Source organism: Alligator sinensis, unplaced genomic scaffold, assembly GCF_000455745.1.
Source record: "Alligator sinensis unplaced genomic scaffold, ASM45574v1 scaffold1035_1, whole genome shotgun sequence".
Classification (NCBI taxonomy): domain Eukaryota; kingdom Metazoa; phylum Chordata; order Crocodylia; family Alligatoridae; genus Alligator; species Alligator sinensis.
The window spans coordinates 555305-568790 of record NW_005842555.1 but is presented as its reverse complement, the minus strand read 5'-3'; the positions used below and the strand labels follow the sequence as shown (position 1 = coordinate 568790).

General features: G+C 45.8%; 1 protein-coding gene across 8 annotated transcripts in view; it reads left to right on the top strand.

Annotated features, from left to right (window-relative positions):
- EBF1 (early B cell factor 1) overlaps positions 1–11667 on the top strand; it is a 284814-nt gene extending 273147 nt beyond the window's left edge. For 5 of the 8 annotated variants that reach the window (XM_025213865.1, XM_025213864.1, XM_025213863.1 and 2 more), the window contains 3 exons: positions 2485–2679; positions 3031–3099; positions 8525–11667. In XM_025213865.1, coding sequence (XP_025069650.1) covers positions 2485–2679; positions 3031–3098 — 263 coding nt within the window. In that variant the 3' untranslated portion in view covers position 3099; positions 8525–11667. The remainder of the gene's footprint in view (positions 1–2484; positions 2680–3030; positions 3100–8524) is intronic. The other 3 variants (XM_025213867.1, XM_025213866.1, XM_025213870.1) reach the window with 2 other exon arrangements.
- Positions 11668–13486: the final 1819 nt, after the last annotated feature.

Sequence of the window (13486 nt, the reverse complement as noted above, 5' to 3'; positions counted from 1 at the left end):
CTTGGGAATCTCCAGCCTGTCATTACTTTCTACCTTAATAACAGAGTAATCGTTAATGTTACAAACGATCTTACTTATTAAGCCGAGTTTACTATCACAGAATCCCTGCTCTCTGAATTCATAATCTAACATGATTGATGAGACGTCTCTTTTTGGAAGCAGATGCCTGCAATGCATTTAGAGCACTCCAGCAATGTGTTATTTCATATTTATGAACGAAAACATCTTTAGAATAACAGTCTGCTTCTCAGCCGTTGCTATTTCTATTTGGGGAGGCTTTCTTGGTAGATCTGTCATTCTGCTAATACCTAATCCATTCAATCAGAAAATGTTTCAATCATGACCTGAAAATTAAAAGGTGGCATTCTTAATTAAATCAATAAACTAATTGCTGTATAGTAGCAATTCAATTTAGGTGCTTTGATTGCTCTCCCTTAACAAGTCCTTGCCGACGCCGAGTGACTTCAGACTAAGATTTTATCTCTCAGACTGTGAAACTTTGAACGTTTCGTTTTCATTAATTGATTTCCTCCGCGTTAGCAAATATGATATCAGATTCTTGCCCATGGACTCAAATGGGAGGATTTTTATCAGCATGAATGCAAATAAAATAATAAGCCAAAGCTCAGCTGATTAGAAATTTCTTCCTGTGGTATTTAATTATTCATAAGCCGCTCACATACGTAAACAGTTTCTAAACAAAATCAGAAATAAAATGAGAGTCTCCTAACGCTGGTGGGTCCTTCTGCTCTCCGGAGCCGGGCGGGGAGCAGCGAGGCAGTGCTACGCAGCGCTCTGGCTGTGTTTTTAGGGAAACAAACTTGCTCCAAACCTGCTTGATAAATGCATGAAGTAAAGACCTTAATTGCATTGTATAGGAAACAGCAGGATTTCAAGCATACGTGCATTCAAAAATCAAACCTCCTGTGTGGCAGCTTTGCAGTTGGAACAGTCAGTGTTAATTAGCCAATCTTAGCATATAAAATTGATCCGAGAGAAGTAAAATGGTGGCCCTCGTTTAAAAAACAACAGTGTCTAAAACTTTACAAAGACTGAAGAAACCGGTGCCTTTCCTACTGGACTGCCAGGTGCGTCGCCAGGTCTTCTCTCGATGTAAATCAGGATAGCTCCCTTGGAAGCAGTGAAGCTGCCGTCATGTGTATCAGTGAAGGATGCGGCCCGTGGCTTTGAAGGGCAACGTAGAAATCGGCCGGTCCAGACCGTGCTCCCACCAGGTCCTTCTGGGGGGTTGCTTTACTTGATCAGCATAAACCCAGGTTTCTGTCTTAAATATTTTAAGTATTAGGCAAAGTATATTTGCCAGTATGATCCCCGCTCCCTTCCCCGGTACACTCTGCCCTCTCACCTTGCTGCTGCCACGCACCAGGGCAGAGAAGGAATAGGAATGACACAACTCGGGGACACCGTGGAGGTCCTCGTGGAAGGAGCCTTTCCAAAGCTGAGAGACACTTTGATGCTAGAAACTACCCTGATTTCAGGTTTAAGAAAAAGAGGGAATAGGAGAGGGTGAGTTTGCTCACTGGGAGTGGACAGGAGGTGTCTGGGAGGTAGGATTTCCAGGCATGAGGAGAAGAGAGCATGTCCAACAACCCATGCTGCCGCGGGATCACGACTTCTGGCTGCTCACAGCTGGGCTGTTTTTCACAGTCCCCTGAAAGTCACTTTTGCAACTTCAGAGGACCCGTGCCCGCCCCTCCTGAGCCAGGGACCAGCATGAAAGCCGAGGGACTCCTTCCTGTGAAGTTCCTCTCCTCTCTCGTGCTAGCTCTCGTTCAGCCCCAATCTCCGCAAGGGGAGTGAAAGGTTAAGAAAAGAGAAACCCCGCTCGCTTGTGCCGTGCAGCTGGATCCGGACTAATAAGTCGTCTGGGTGCAGAGTCGCGAGCCTTGACCTTCTGCATGCGTGTGCAAAACAGTGCAGGCCCGTTCCCCGTGCACAAGCGTTGCCAGGAGGGCTGGCACCGCTGCCCAGGCTCTTCCAAATTGTGCTCCAGAGCCAGGTTTGCTCTTTAAACACTGCACTCGCCCTTCAGTGCGGTGACCTGCGACCGATCCTGCGCCGACGCCTTTGCTCTCCCCCTTCCCAACCTCAGCTGAGATTTTCCAGGTGCCAACATGAGCAGCCGCTGGTGCCAATCATTAAGGTCATTTAAACGAGTATTTTAAAGTGCAAGAAGGTGCTGGCAAAAAAAAAAAAGGGGGGGGGGGTGAGTCTATAACAGCACCAAGAACCGTGAGTCGTGAGCAATTACGCGTCAGAAGGGTGAAGGAGTTTCCCACTGGTGATGGCTGCACACCGTGGACCTGATTTCTCCTGACTCTTTGAAATCAAGGGGAGATGTTCCCGTTCGGCAGCCTTTTGAACGCAGGCCTGATTCACCCCAGACCCAGGAGTGTTGTATTTCTAGTGCCTGCTTGCAACCTCGTAGTAAGAACTGTCTGCTCTTGGTCTTTCCACCTCTAGTTGTGCCGTCCAGTCCAACCATGGCTTCCTCCACTAGCCTCCCCTCCAACTGTAGCAGTTCCTCTGGGATCTTCTCCTTCTCACCAGCCAACATGGTCTCAGCGGTGAAACAGAAGAGCGCTTTCGCCCCTGTCGTGAGACCACAAACTTCCCCTCCTCCCACCTGCACCAGCACCAATGGGAATAGCCTGCAAGGTAGGTCCAAACCTCCACGGCCGTGGAGATGGCTGCTCTTGGTGCCGTGAGCTGTTGTCCAGGGGGATGGGGCTGGCCGGCCATCTCTGTCCTCTCCTTCCCTCCTGTAAAGTGCCTGGATTCGGCCCATTCCCTCCATGCCTTGCAGATGTCCGGCCCCACACACACACACACTCTCTCTCTCTCTCTTTCTAACGATACTAATACTGCTGCATTGAGATGCTGTGGCTCTTAGACCGCAGATGTAGTGTTTTGATAAAAAAAAACAAAAAACAAAGTAATATTTCAGCTTACTAATACCATCCTTTTTCTTTCTTTCCTCTCTTATTCCCTGTGGTCGTCCATTATCAGACCAGTCTTTTGTGGACTCTAGCAAGTACTCCAATGCAGGGTCTCTCCAGGGGCTGGCCTTCTCCTGAAGTACGTCACTCAATCTTCCCTTCCTTTTCTTTCTTTTTTTTGGTTTTGTTTTTCCTTTGTCATAGTACAGTTGTGCAGAAAACCGACCAAGAGCTCTAGTGCGTCATGGCAAAGAGACAGTTGCAAAGCTTGGCTCGAGCCTTTTGCCTCGAGTAAATACATCAGGCATACTCCAAACTAATAAGAGCATTTCCCAACTTAGTTTGTACTGGGGCAAACATTAGCTAGGCGTGATTAATGTACTGTCCGTAAGCCAATTAATCTCCAAAGTGGTGGAGTGTCCCTCTGAAAGCCTCTTCAGCTGTTCTTAATAAGGGAGCTGCTTCTTTCCAGTGTCCCTTCCCCTCTGGTTCAAAAATATTCCTGTTGTTTTACTGAAGTACGTCTTCGAGAGCTAATGCAAGCTGGTGAACAAGAGATTAAACCAGTCAGAGCTGGGACTCCGCAAAGAACACAAGTGTCTGCTTCGTTGTTCGGTTCAGCCTGTTTTACACCCTAAAAACCCTCCTTTATAATTCCCGCACTGCCGTGCCCTGAGAGAGACATACATTTTCAGGCTCACTTAATTTGGGGGATTTCCAGGAGCAGATGCAGCCAGCTGCCTCGAATTGTGCTGGAGGTGGAAAGGTTTTGTGATGCGCGTTGTGTTTGAGGTCTGTTTTCCTTCCCATGTGCCTATGCAAGTTGTATAAGGAGCTCCGGGCCCTTTCATTGGTAGGAAGTTGCTCTTCCAAACGTGCATGTAACGCTCCAAAAAATCTGCGTGGTCCATCGTCCACCGGAGAAGGAAGGCAGACTCCCAGCCGTAGCCGAGGTCGAGTCATTCAATGAGCTCCTTGCACGTGTGGAGTGGAAAAGGTTCATTCATAAAAACGAGAATGTGTTACCACTACAGATTGTGCTCAGTGCACTTCAGGCTAGTAAAGGAGAGGTATGAAGATTTCCACTACAATAAATTGTAATCCGGCTGGAATTCAAGACTAGGAGATGTCCCTGAAAAGCCTCCTCAAATGCAGGTCGGGTGCCAGACACAAAGCACGGTGAGGTTTTTACAACAGCTGGACCTAGATGTGCAGGACGTGCGGTACGTTTTAAAATATCCAACCTTGCCATAGCGTGGCAGCTTTAAACAGTGTTTCTGTGCAGCTCGAATGATTTAGTCTCCTGAATAATACCGAGAGCTGAGTTGCCTACTTTGAGCTTTTCAGCATATTCGTGTCTCTTCCATCTCCTCCCTTCCCTTGGAGCGGGGCGGGGGAAGAGAGGCAGCGATGGGAGAAGGCTTTTCATTTCGCCAGCCGTGGCCTTCCAGCGTTTGTATGCCGTACGATGGAAAGCAATTACGGAGCGACGTTAGAGCGCTGGCCGCTGTCGCGGCCTGTCTGCTCGTTATGTCGCACCCCGATTTGTAATGCCCAGAAAATGCACCATCTAAGCGTTCCCCCTCATTTTTATTGAGCAATTCGGTTTCATAATAGGGAGCGAGACGCCAAGAGACGGTTCATTCGTAGGGCACCGCTGAACTTCGTGGTGAGTTCGACACGCAGCCTTTAGCCCCGTACCTTCTGACACTACCCGAGGCATGCAATAAGTGCTCCGAAACGCGCTGCCTGTTGTGTCTTAGTGCTTAAATAAACAATCCTGTATAAGGAGGCTGTCTTATCTCTCTTGGGCTTCTGGTTACATCAGAAAGCAATCAAGCTTTGCTTATGTAGCTCAGATATCAGCAGAACTCACTAGAACAACAGCCATGCTTATCTGTTGTTCTCTTTGCCATGCAGTTTTGTAAAACTTGAAATACATTATTTGTGTAATTTGCTGGCAGCAAATACAAATTAGCATGTGATGAGAGAAATAATACCCGCTGATGGAAGGTTTTCCTTGCTCTCTCTCCCCCCGCGCTTCCCTTTTCGGAGGAGCTGTGATCTCATGCCTACAATATTTCCCTCTGATATCTCCCTTTTCAGAATCAATAGCACGCCGCAGCGGCACAGAGACTGTGCGTGACCCTATAGACGGAGCACTTAGGGAACAAAAGTAGCAGGATCTAAGTGAGGACTTGGCACAATGGAAATACTAAGGCTTTTAGGCAGAAGAGATGTCATTTTGCCATTTGACTTGTAATTTAATTCAGAATAGCAGAGTTCGACGGTAATAATAATAGCAGCTCCTTGAAAACCTACTCGTGATGTACCTCCGCGCCATTTTGCTTCCAGTGGCGCCGGGTGCCTCTCTGTCATTTATCCAAGAGGCAATGTTAAAACGTAAGGAAGCAGGGTGGGGTCCTCGGTGACGGGAGGGTTCAGTCTGGACTCAGAGGAATCATAGGCTGGAAGGGACCTTGAGGGATCCTCGAGTCCAACCCCCTGCTCTGAGCAGGATACCGCGGAGATCAAACGATCCCAGCAAGGCGCCCGTCCAGTCTCCTCTTGAAGACTTCCAGGGCTGGGGACCGCACCACCTCCGTGGGCAGTCTCTTGCAGACTGTGGTCATCCTTACCATGAAGAAGAGTAAAAAGAAAGAGCCACCGCAGTCCTTTGCAAGGAGATGTGCCCAAACCCTGTCCCGCTGCCCCAGGAGAAGGCCGACCTCGGGCATTCGCGCTCGGTTCGGACACGTCTCCAGACTTGAGGAATGATTGGAGGGGAAGGAGGGAGAAGAGGTTATGTACTTTCTAAATTGAAAAACAAATTAGCTTTCTTTTCTGGGTCTGAAGTTTTAAAATGTCGATACCTTTAGATTAAAAAGTTTTAAAAAATAAAAAAGAGGAAGATTAAAATCCAGCTGCAATATTTTGACGGGATCCAAATGAAGCATTTTGATTACACCCAGTGGTGAGGTTTGGGGTGGGATTTTGGTTTTGTGATTTTTTTTTTTTCCCCTAAATTTTGCATTTTTAGCTCAATTTGGGATGGGAAAATCCAGAACTTGTTCTTGGGGCTGGAGAGCTGCTTCCTGCCCGGCCCCACGGGGGTGTCGCGGGTTTGCCCCTGGGCTCCTTGTTTGCTCCGGGGAAGAGATGCCGTGCGGCGGCCCCGCACCTGACACCATCTACCCACCTTGCACCAGCTCGGCTGCGCTCGCTCTGCTGCAGGACGGGGGGCAAAACCCCGACTCCACCAGTTGCCCTTCCCTTCCCCTCCATATCTTGCCCCTTGTAGAGGCAGAGGAGTACCAGTCTACCCCACGGCTGCTCTCACCCCTGCCTTGTAGCCCTGTCTGGTGAAAGCTAAGAATACTTCCTAGCATCTTCCAATACGTGTGACTTCAGGCCCAAATTGTCCCTGCAAATGGGATGCCTTTGGAAGGGGGGATAGTCAGCTTTTCCTCTCCAGTAGACCAGGAGCAGCTGCGAGTGGTCCGGCCTCCCCCAGATCCACTTAGATGTCATATATTATCCCCATCAATTTTGACAATAATCTGGTTGCCCCCGTAGCTGACGGGGCCTTGCTTCACCCCTTCCTGAGCATGTCTTCGCCTTCATTGAAGGGACTTCTCTGGGGAGGTGGGGTAAGGCTGGGGGGGCGATCGCTGGCAGTCATGTTCCTTAATACACGGTTGGAAAATGCTCAGATATGATGATGAACATGGTATAAAAAACACTAGAAAAGCAAAGCAAAGCTCTACCACTGGGGCTCTTGAATAGGCCCAGGTATAAATGCCCGCCATTATTCCTGTGGCACTTTCTCATTTGAGATGTCTGCCTCCTCCCCTTCCACGTAGCAAGGAAACAACCTGAGCCGTAGCATTTGCCTAGCTTCCCCACCGTCCCCGTTTCTCTAATAAGCTATTGTCATACCACCCAACGTGCAAAAAATCATAAATGAGACAACACCGTGGTCTGTCTGCAGTTTTATGTTTGGAAACCCCATCATTCCAAATGGTCCCAAATATAACCTCCAAGATGCCCGTTGCAGCGATCGGGTGTTACTGTAGGGTTGTCCCCTCTCCTGCAAACACGTGGATGCGTTTTGCATTCTGGCCTTCTCCTCTCATTTTATTTCATTTAATCAATGCAGTTTACCCGAGCTGCTTTCCCCTTGCTGATTAGACTTGTAATTCTTGCACATATGGTGGTGTTTGTGGAGAAAACATTTCCCTCCTCTCCCCCCCCAGCCCCAAATCTGTGAGTCTTTCACTTTGGCTCAGTTCTTATCAAATGATTGCAGCTGTAATTAAAGCACAATGAATTAGAAGCAGTCCCAGGGCTGAGTTCTTCCTTAAGAAATCACTTGCCCAGATGTCTGAGATGGCAGGCAGCTCCGGTGTTTAAATCATGTGCCCATGAAGTGCAGCCACCCTGAAGTCTAGTGTGCCTTTTATATCCCGTTGCAAATAACCCATGCCACTGACATTTTAAAGATTCAGGCTTGTTATAACTTCTGCCATGCAGCTAAGTGGCTACCTCCTGCAGTGCCAGGCATCATTGTACTGTATCGTTCAGCCGCTGGGCGCATCTGTGCCCGGTCCGGCCGGCCAGACGAGGCGTGGGTTCTGGTTAACGACAGCAGACAAAGCTGGAAGTGAAGCTGTGTAGGAGTCGGTATTTTGTATCTGTAGCTATAGCTCTTCTCAAAACACCTTCCCTTTTAAGAAGGCCTGTAAACACTTTGGAAATTAGACTAGAAAGAATATTAAAGTAACATTATTGATTCAACTTCAAACCACAAGCAAGAGGAAATTCGAAGTTGAGGCTAACACTCGGCTCTTCATTTGCCTCTGAAGACACGGGGAGACCGCAGGCTGAAGCCATGCACAGCGCATACCCACGCAGAGGTGGAGGGTGGATTGCAGATTGAACGAGCGGCTTCCTTGGGTCTGCGGGCTGACGTTGCTCCCAGGCCCCAAGGAAACGCGTGCACGACTCCCAGGCTTGAACACGCAGCTGATACAGTGGGAGGAAGTTGGGTTAAGAGGAGAATATAGTGCATCAGTGTCCAAAATGTAAGAAATACACGATAACGGCTTTTATAAACGCTCTTGGTTTATGGGATGCCAGACGTCCGCCCACACAACAAATATCTGTTCCTAAAGCAAAAAACCCAAGCAGAATTTATACAAAATCTCCCGGTATTTTCCGAAGTTTCGGCTTCCTGAGCTTTGCCATCAGCACTCAGACTCTGCATCTAAGAGCTGAGAAGGAAGGAAGGGCCCCACTCTTTTCCTGGGTTGCTTACACTGGAAAATCTGGCATTTAATCCTGATTTCCACCGGTGTAAGTGAGAGCAGGATCAGGGCTCATGTGTTTAATGTGTGTGTTGTTGCATGTACAGAATGATACTTGTTCAGCTCACCCTTCAGATGAGAAGGTGGCTCGTAAATGTGTAAAAAGGGCGGGTTTATTTGGTGAACTGGTGTCGTGATGCACAAAAGTCACTTTTTTCCTTTGTGTTTTTTTTTCTTCCTCTCCCTTCCTCACCACAGCTATATCTGGCATGATTGTTCCTCCCATGTGAAAGAATTGCCTTGAAGAATTTTATTAATGAAGAGGTTGGATTCTGCTTCAGAGAGAAATCTGATACAAGTCCCCGAGTGGAACTTTTTACTCAGGCCTTTTTAAAAAAAAAAAAAGAAAAGAAAGAGGAATCTTACAATAACTGCAGATTTTTAAACAAAACAAAACAAAAATCACCATCCTTGCAAACCCTGAAATTAGTAAAGAATCTGCAATTGCAAGGTGTTGATTCCAGTTGTCCATCCCAAGTACTTGGGAGAGCTATTTATTCTGTGTTGATGGAAACAAAAATCCACTTTTTGGTTTTGTTTTTTGTTTTTCAAGCTTGATTTAAGTCAACAGCCATTTGTCTTTTATAAATCACACCATTACAAAGGGCCACTAGAGATGAAACTCCAGGTTTTTAATTTATGACTTTTTTTGTTTTCAAGCTGTGGAAAGGGGAAACGAAGTGGTAACATTTACAACAACTCTGTATGGGACAGCATAGAAGTGCCAGTTAGTTTTCTTAGAGGAGTAATGGCTATTTAACGAGGGGTCGGCTCGTACCGGTGGCTCATCCAGGGGCGGCTTGCTAACGGGATACATTTTTCACTCTGAGATACCGTTCGCCAGGTATCCGGTCAGGTGGGGCAAGGGGGAAAAATTGTAATCTCTGTCTTTCATATTGTAAATAATGTGACAAGCAACGTTGGGGAAAGCCTAGCCAAGGACGTGAATAGCAAAAGCAATCCCCTTCAGACCCTGAAACCCAGTGCCTCTGGATATAATGCTAAAGCTGCAGAATTAAACACGCATGCTCTCCATTTAGCTTATATCAGGATCTGTCCAAATGAGCGGCCTCCTTTGAGTTTAGCGTAACCTGAACTGCGCATCCCGATCCCGCCTCATCTTTGCATAGCAAGCTGAAGACACGGACTCGGGCCATCCTTGCATTTGGGCGTTTTCGGACTCGTTTTCCTTTTGCTGTAGCCCGGTGGTTTGTCTGGGGCAAAACGCGGGTCAGCTCGCCTGCGACCCCGCGTTCCCATAAAGGCTCCAGAAGCTCGCGCCTCCTCGACGGCCTCCCGCTAGGATCCTTGCCGTATCAGTCGACCCGCTCAGTTTGTAACATAATCTATTAAGCAACAGGTAACTGCTTTTGAACAGTCAGTGAATTGAACATGAATTTGGGGGGCAGAGGGGGCTCTTAGGAAGGTCTCAAGTCAAAACCATAAATACAGGAATTTTGCTATCATTATCTGGGAAGTGTTCTTAAAAAATATTAGTCAACGAGGCAGCAAAGCTCTGAAGATGCATTACCTGATATTTTTTTCTTTGCTGTTGTGTTTTGTATGTAGTTATAAATAATGTAGATTTTTTGTGATTTTTTGCCAAAGTTGTTGTTCTATTTATACATTTTAATGTCTTAAGACAGTTTTTCAATATCACAAAAAAAAAAAAGAATTTTACTGCATATTTTGCAAAAAGAGCTCACTACCTTTAGCTTGCACATACTTGCAAAATTAATTAAAGAAAAAAAAAGCTTTTTTTGTTTTGTTTTGTTTTGTTTTTTTGTTTTAAAGGGGATTTTGTAAAATATCCATATAAATAATGTATTTATCTTTGGAATTTGTACATTGCTTTTTTTCCCATCCCCAGTTTATTTTATTGTGTATGTTTGCTATGTGAAAAGTGCTGATTTGTTTGGTCGCTCACCGTTGTATTAGCTGTTTAAATGTGATTTTAAAACATTTCATTTCTAGGTTTTTTTGGGGTTTTTTTTTAGTATTGTTTTAAAACCATGCTTCCATTTTTTTATTTCCACCCAAAAGCCATTGTCTATTTTTGTATTATTTGTAAGTTAAGAAGTTTTTTCCAATATACGGCAAAAAGTAGCATATTATTCTTGTAGCATTTAGTTATGTAGATTTTAAAAATGTATCCTTTGCTTTTGAGGCTTAACAAAAACTAATGCTGTTTTACTCTTAATATGCATGGGATCTCTCCTCTTTGGAGTGACGCATTTTTGTGCATTAAATATGGGGAGAAACTTCATAAAACTCAATGAAAATACTTTCTTTCTTAAGTCTGCTTGTATATTTCTCTGTCTTTCACATAAATATAAACCAGCAGATTGGATGCCTTAACAATGCAAATCATATTCATTTCACTTGTACATTGTACTGTGCACCAGAACTGTCAGCCATCACTAACATTCTAAGAAAAAAAGGATTTGAAAAGCACAAAAGAACTGTTTTGTTACCTTAAGACAATATAACTTTTTTCTAGTCGAGCAAGAAATCATTTACAACGATGCTGCAACTGTGCATGCTTCCTGTATGAATTTTGCAATGGTTTTCACTAGAATGTCACAGTGTGATCTTTTTTCGGGGAAGGGAAGAAAACAACTTTTCTTTTTTCGTGGCGAGAAAATTAAAGGGGAAAAACAAAACAAAACTGGAAAAATGTGAGAGACATCAGTGTATTGCTTCTCTGTATTCCAAACAGTTATTCTAATTCACATAGTAAGCAACCGCACGGCAATGTAATCAAATTTAAAGCCATATTTTGTCCAGTGACGCCCTTGATTGCTCTGGTAGGATCCATTCTAAGTTGTAGCTGTTTAGACACCCACGTTAGCCATCCACATTCGTAGCCCTTTACTTCAAAGTCCAAAGATCCTTTGACAATGTGTATAATTTGTTTTGTCGCAGCTATTTATAGTGATCTGATAAAAGGGAATTTATAAAAAAAAAAAATCCCCCTGCAAAAGGCCCTCGATCTTTTACAAAGTAAAAGATGCCGCTCTTTACAGAATATGGCTTTAAGTGGAAACGTTCAAGATTTCAGTTTTAAAAGGTGAAGCTTCACAATGACTGGAGTGCATAAACTAGACCTATTTCCTCACAGTTGTACTAGGATGCAGCTAAAATGAAGTCATCTCTGAAACTGCTAACCTTTCACCTTCTTATCTAAATCTTTTTGAATAGACACACACACTGTACAGTTCTATTGTTAGAGAAACTAACTACTGTAGAGATTGTTATAATTTTTTTGCAGAAATTCAAGCTGTAAAAACTTTTCAACTTTCACAATATTTAATTAAAGTTACTTCCTGTCTGTGAATACAGCTCCTAGTCGTGTATTTATTTATCTGCCCCCCACGTATCGTGGTTTTATATCCATCGCGGTATCACGATAATGCCGAGACGTCCAGAACGAGATTGCTGTCGTTACCATACGATAGCAACAAAGCCAGGAGCTATCTCAACTCCAAAGTGCTGGCAGTCTAAACAGGCAATACTGGCAAAGTGTGGGATTAAAAATAAAAAGTTTAGCCTCCCTTCTAGCTGAAGTACAAGGGGATCAACAATGACAGCAGGGTCAACATGGAGAAGTGAATGGGGTCTTTGCCACTGGTTTCAGAGTGAGGCCAGTCCTTAAGTAACTCGTCTGCCATCACAGAGGGAGACTGACAGAGTCAAGAAGTGAATCTCGCTGTCCCGAGTCGCAGCCCGCTGGTAAAACCACAAGCCCAACCATCTTCCCCATGAGGAAGATACAGGCTTGCATAAGGAGTTTCCATTCTGCCAGATTTTCTTCACATTAAACCTCTGTCACCAACCAGACAAGTGTTACCTGCGTGCAACGGGTATGCCCTACTGCCCGCGTCTGAGTGGGGTCAAGTTTGCCCAAGGATCTGCATGCAACAGCAGATCAAACCTTTACTGATAAGAAAAGGAAGAGTAATAATAATGATAATGATAATAAATCTTGGTTAAAAGAACACTGAAGTTGCAACTGGTTGTATCTACAACGTGTAGATGTCTGTATGTTTGGAAAACATGACCCCAGATGGATGAGGGGTGTTTTTTTGCTGGCTAAGCTGGCTCGGATGGCTTGTTTCTCCACGGTGCTGAGCCCTGGCAGCTCTCATTGCAACCAGTGACATGTAGCAGTGCTCGGCCTCTCAGAAAACGCAGGCCACGTGTGTATCTGGCCTGCTGGGTTTTTCCGCCAGCCGTCATGGTGCACAGCCTTCCCCAAAACCACACAGCTGGGACCCCTCCTTACCCTTGGATCCAGTGTAAATATCTTCATCAAACTGTTACTTCTGGCCAGGTCTCAGGAAGCTGGGTGGGATGAGTTCACAGGCACAACAGGGACTCCAGCGAGCCCTCTATTGACCCCATAGGCACATCCCTGCACGATGCCCCCCTGCTAGGAGAAGATCCATCAGCAAGCTTTAAAATGGGTTACTTGCATTGCCTGAAAAAAAGCATGAGCTCTGAGGCCAGGCTGGGCTGGTGGGGATGGCTGTGGGGGCTAGGGATGCTCCCCATGCCAGCTTACATCTCGCAACAGGGTCTGCAAGGTGAGGACGGGGCTGGCTCTTGTCATCTGTATGAGTGACATCCTTCATCGCCAGCAATGGTATCAAGTGCTTCTAAGTGAATAAAGGGAGCTTTTTTTTGCCTGAAACTTTCCCTGTTTTATTTAAAAATCAGTGCAAGGAGGTATCTCCCCACACTGCACAGCACATGCCTACCGAGCTTTGCAAAACCTCCCATTTCTGGGCATTTTTCTCATCCCCTGTAGCCTGGAGGCCAATGTCCCTTTCCCTGCTAAGACCTGTGCTCTTGTTAGGCATCTCCGTCACCCAATGGCACCCTATTTGACCCCATGTAATGGCCTGAAGGGCACAGACACAGCTAAATGCCTTGCGTAGCTGCAGTTCTGCTCTATGGAGCTGAATTTGTTCCTAGTGCACGTGCTCAGCAGTGCTGCGCTAGAGGCCTCAAGTCCAGTTTTGCTCTGCTATCAGTCAGACCTGGGGCTGGGGGCTGCACAGATATAAACCCCCAAAGTTACTGGCAACCAAACCCCATGACTAGCGGCTCTCTACTGCTTGCCGGCCGAGTTGCTAAAGCACCTACTCAGGTTAGGAG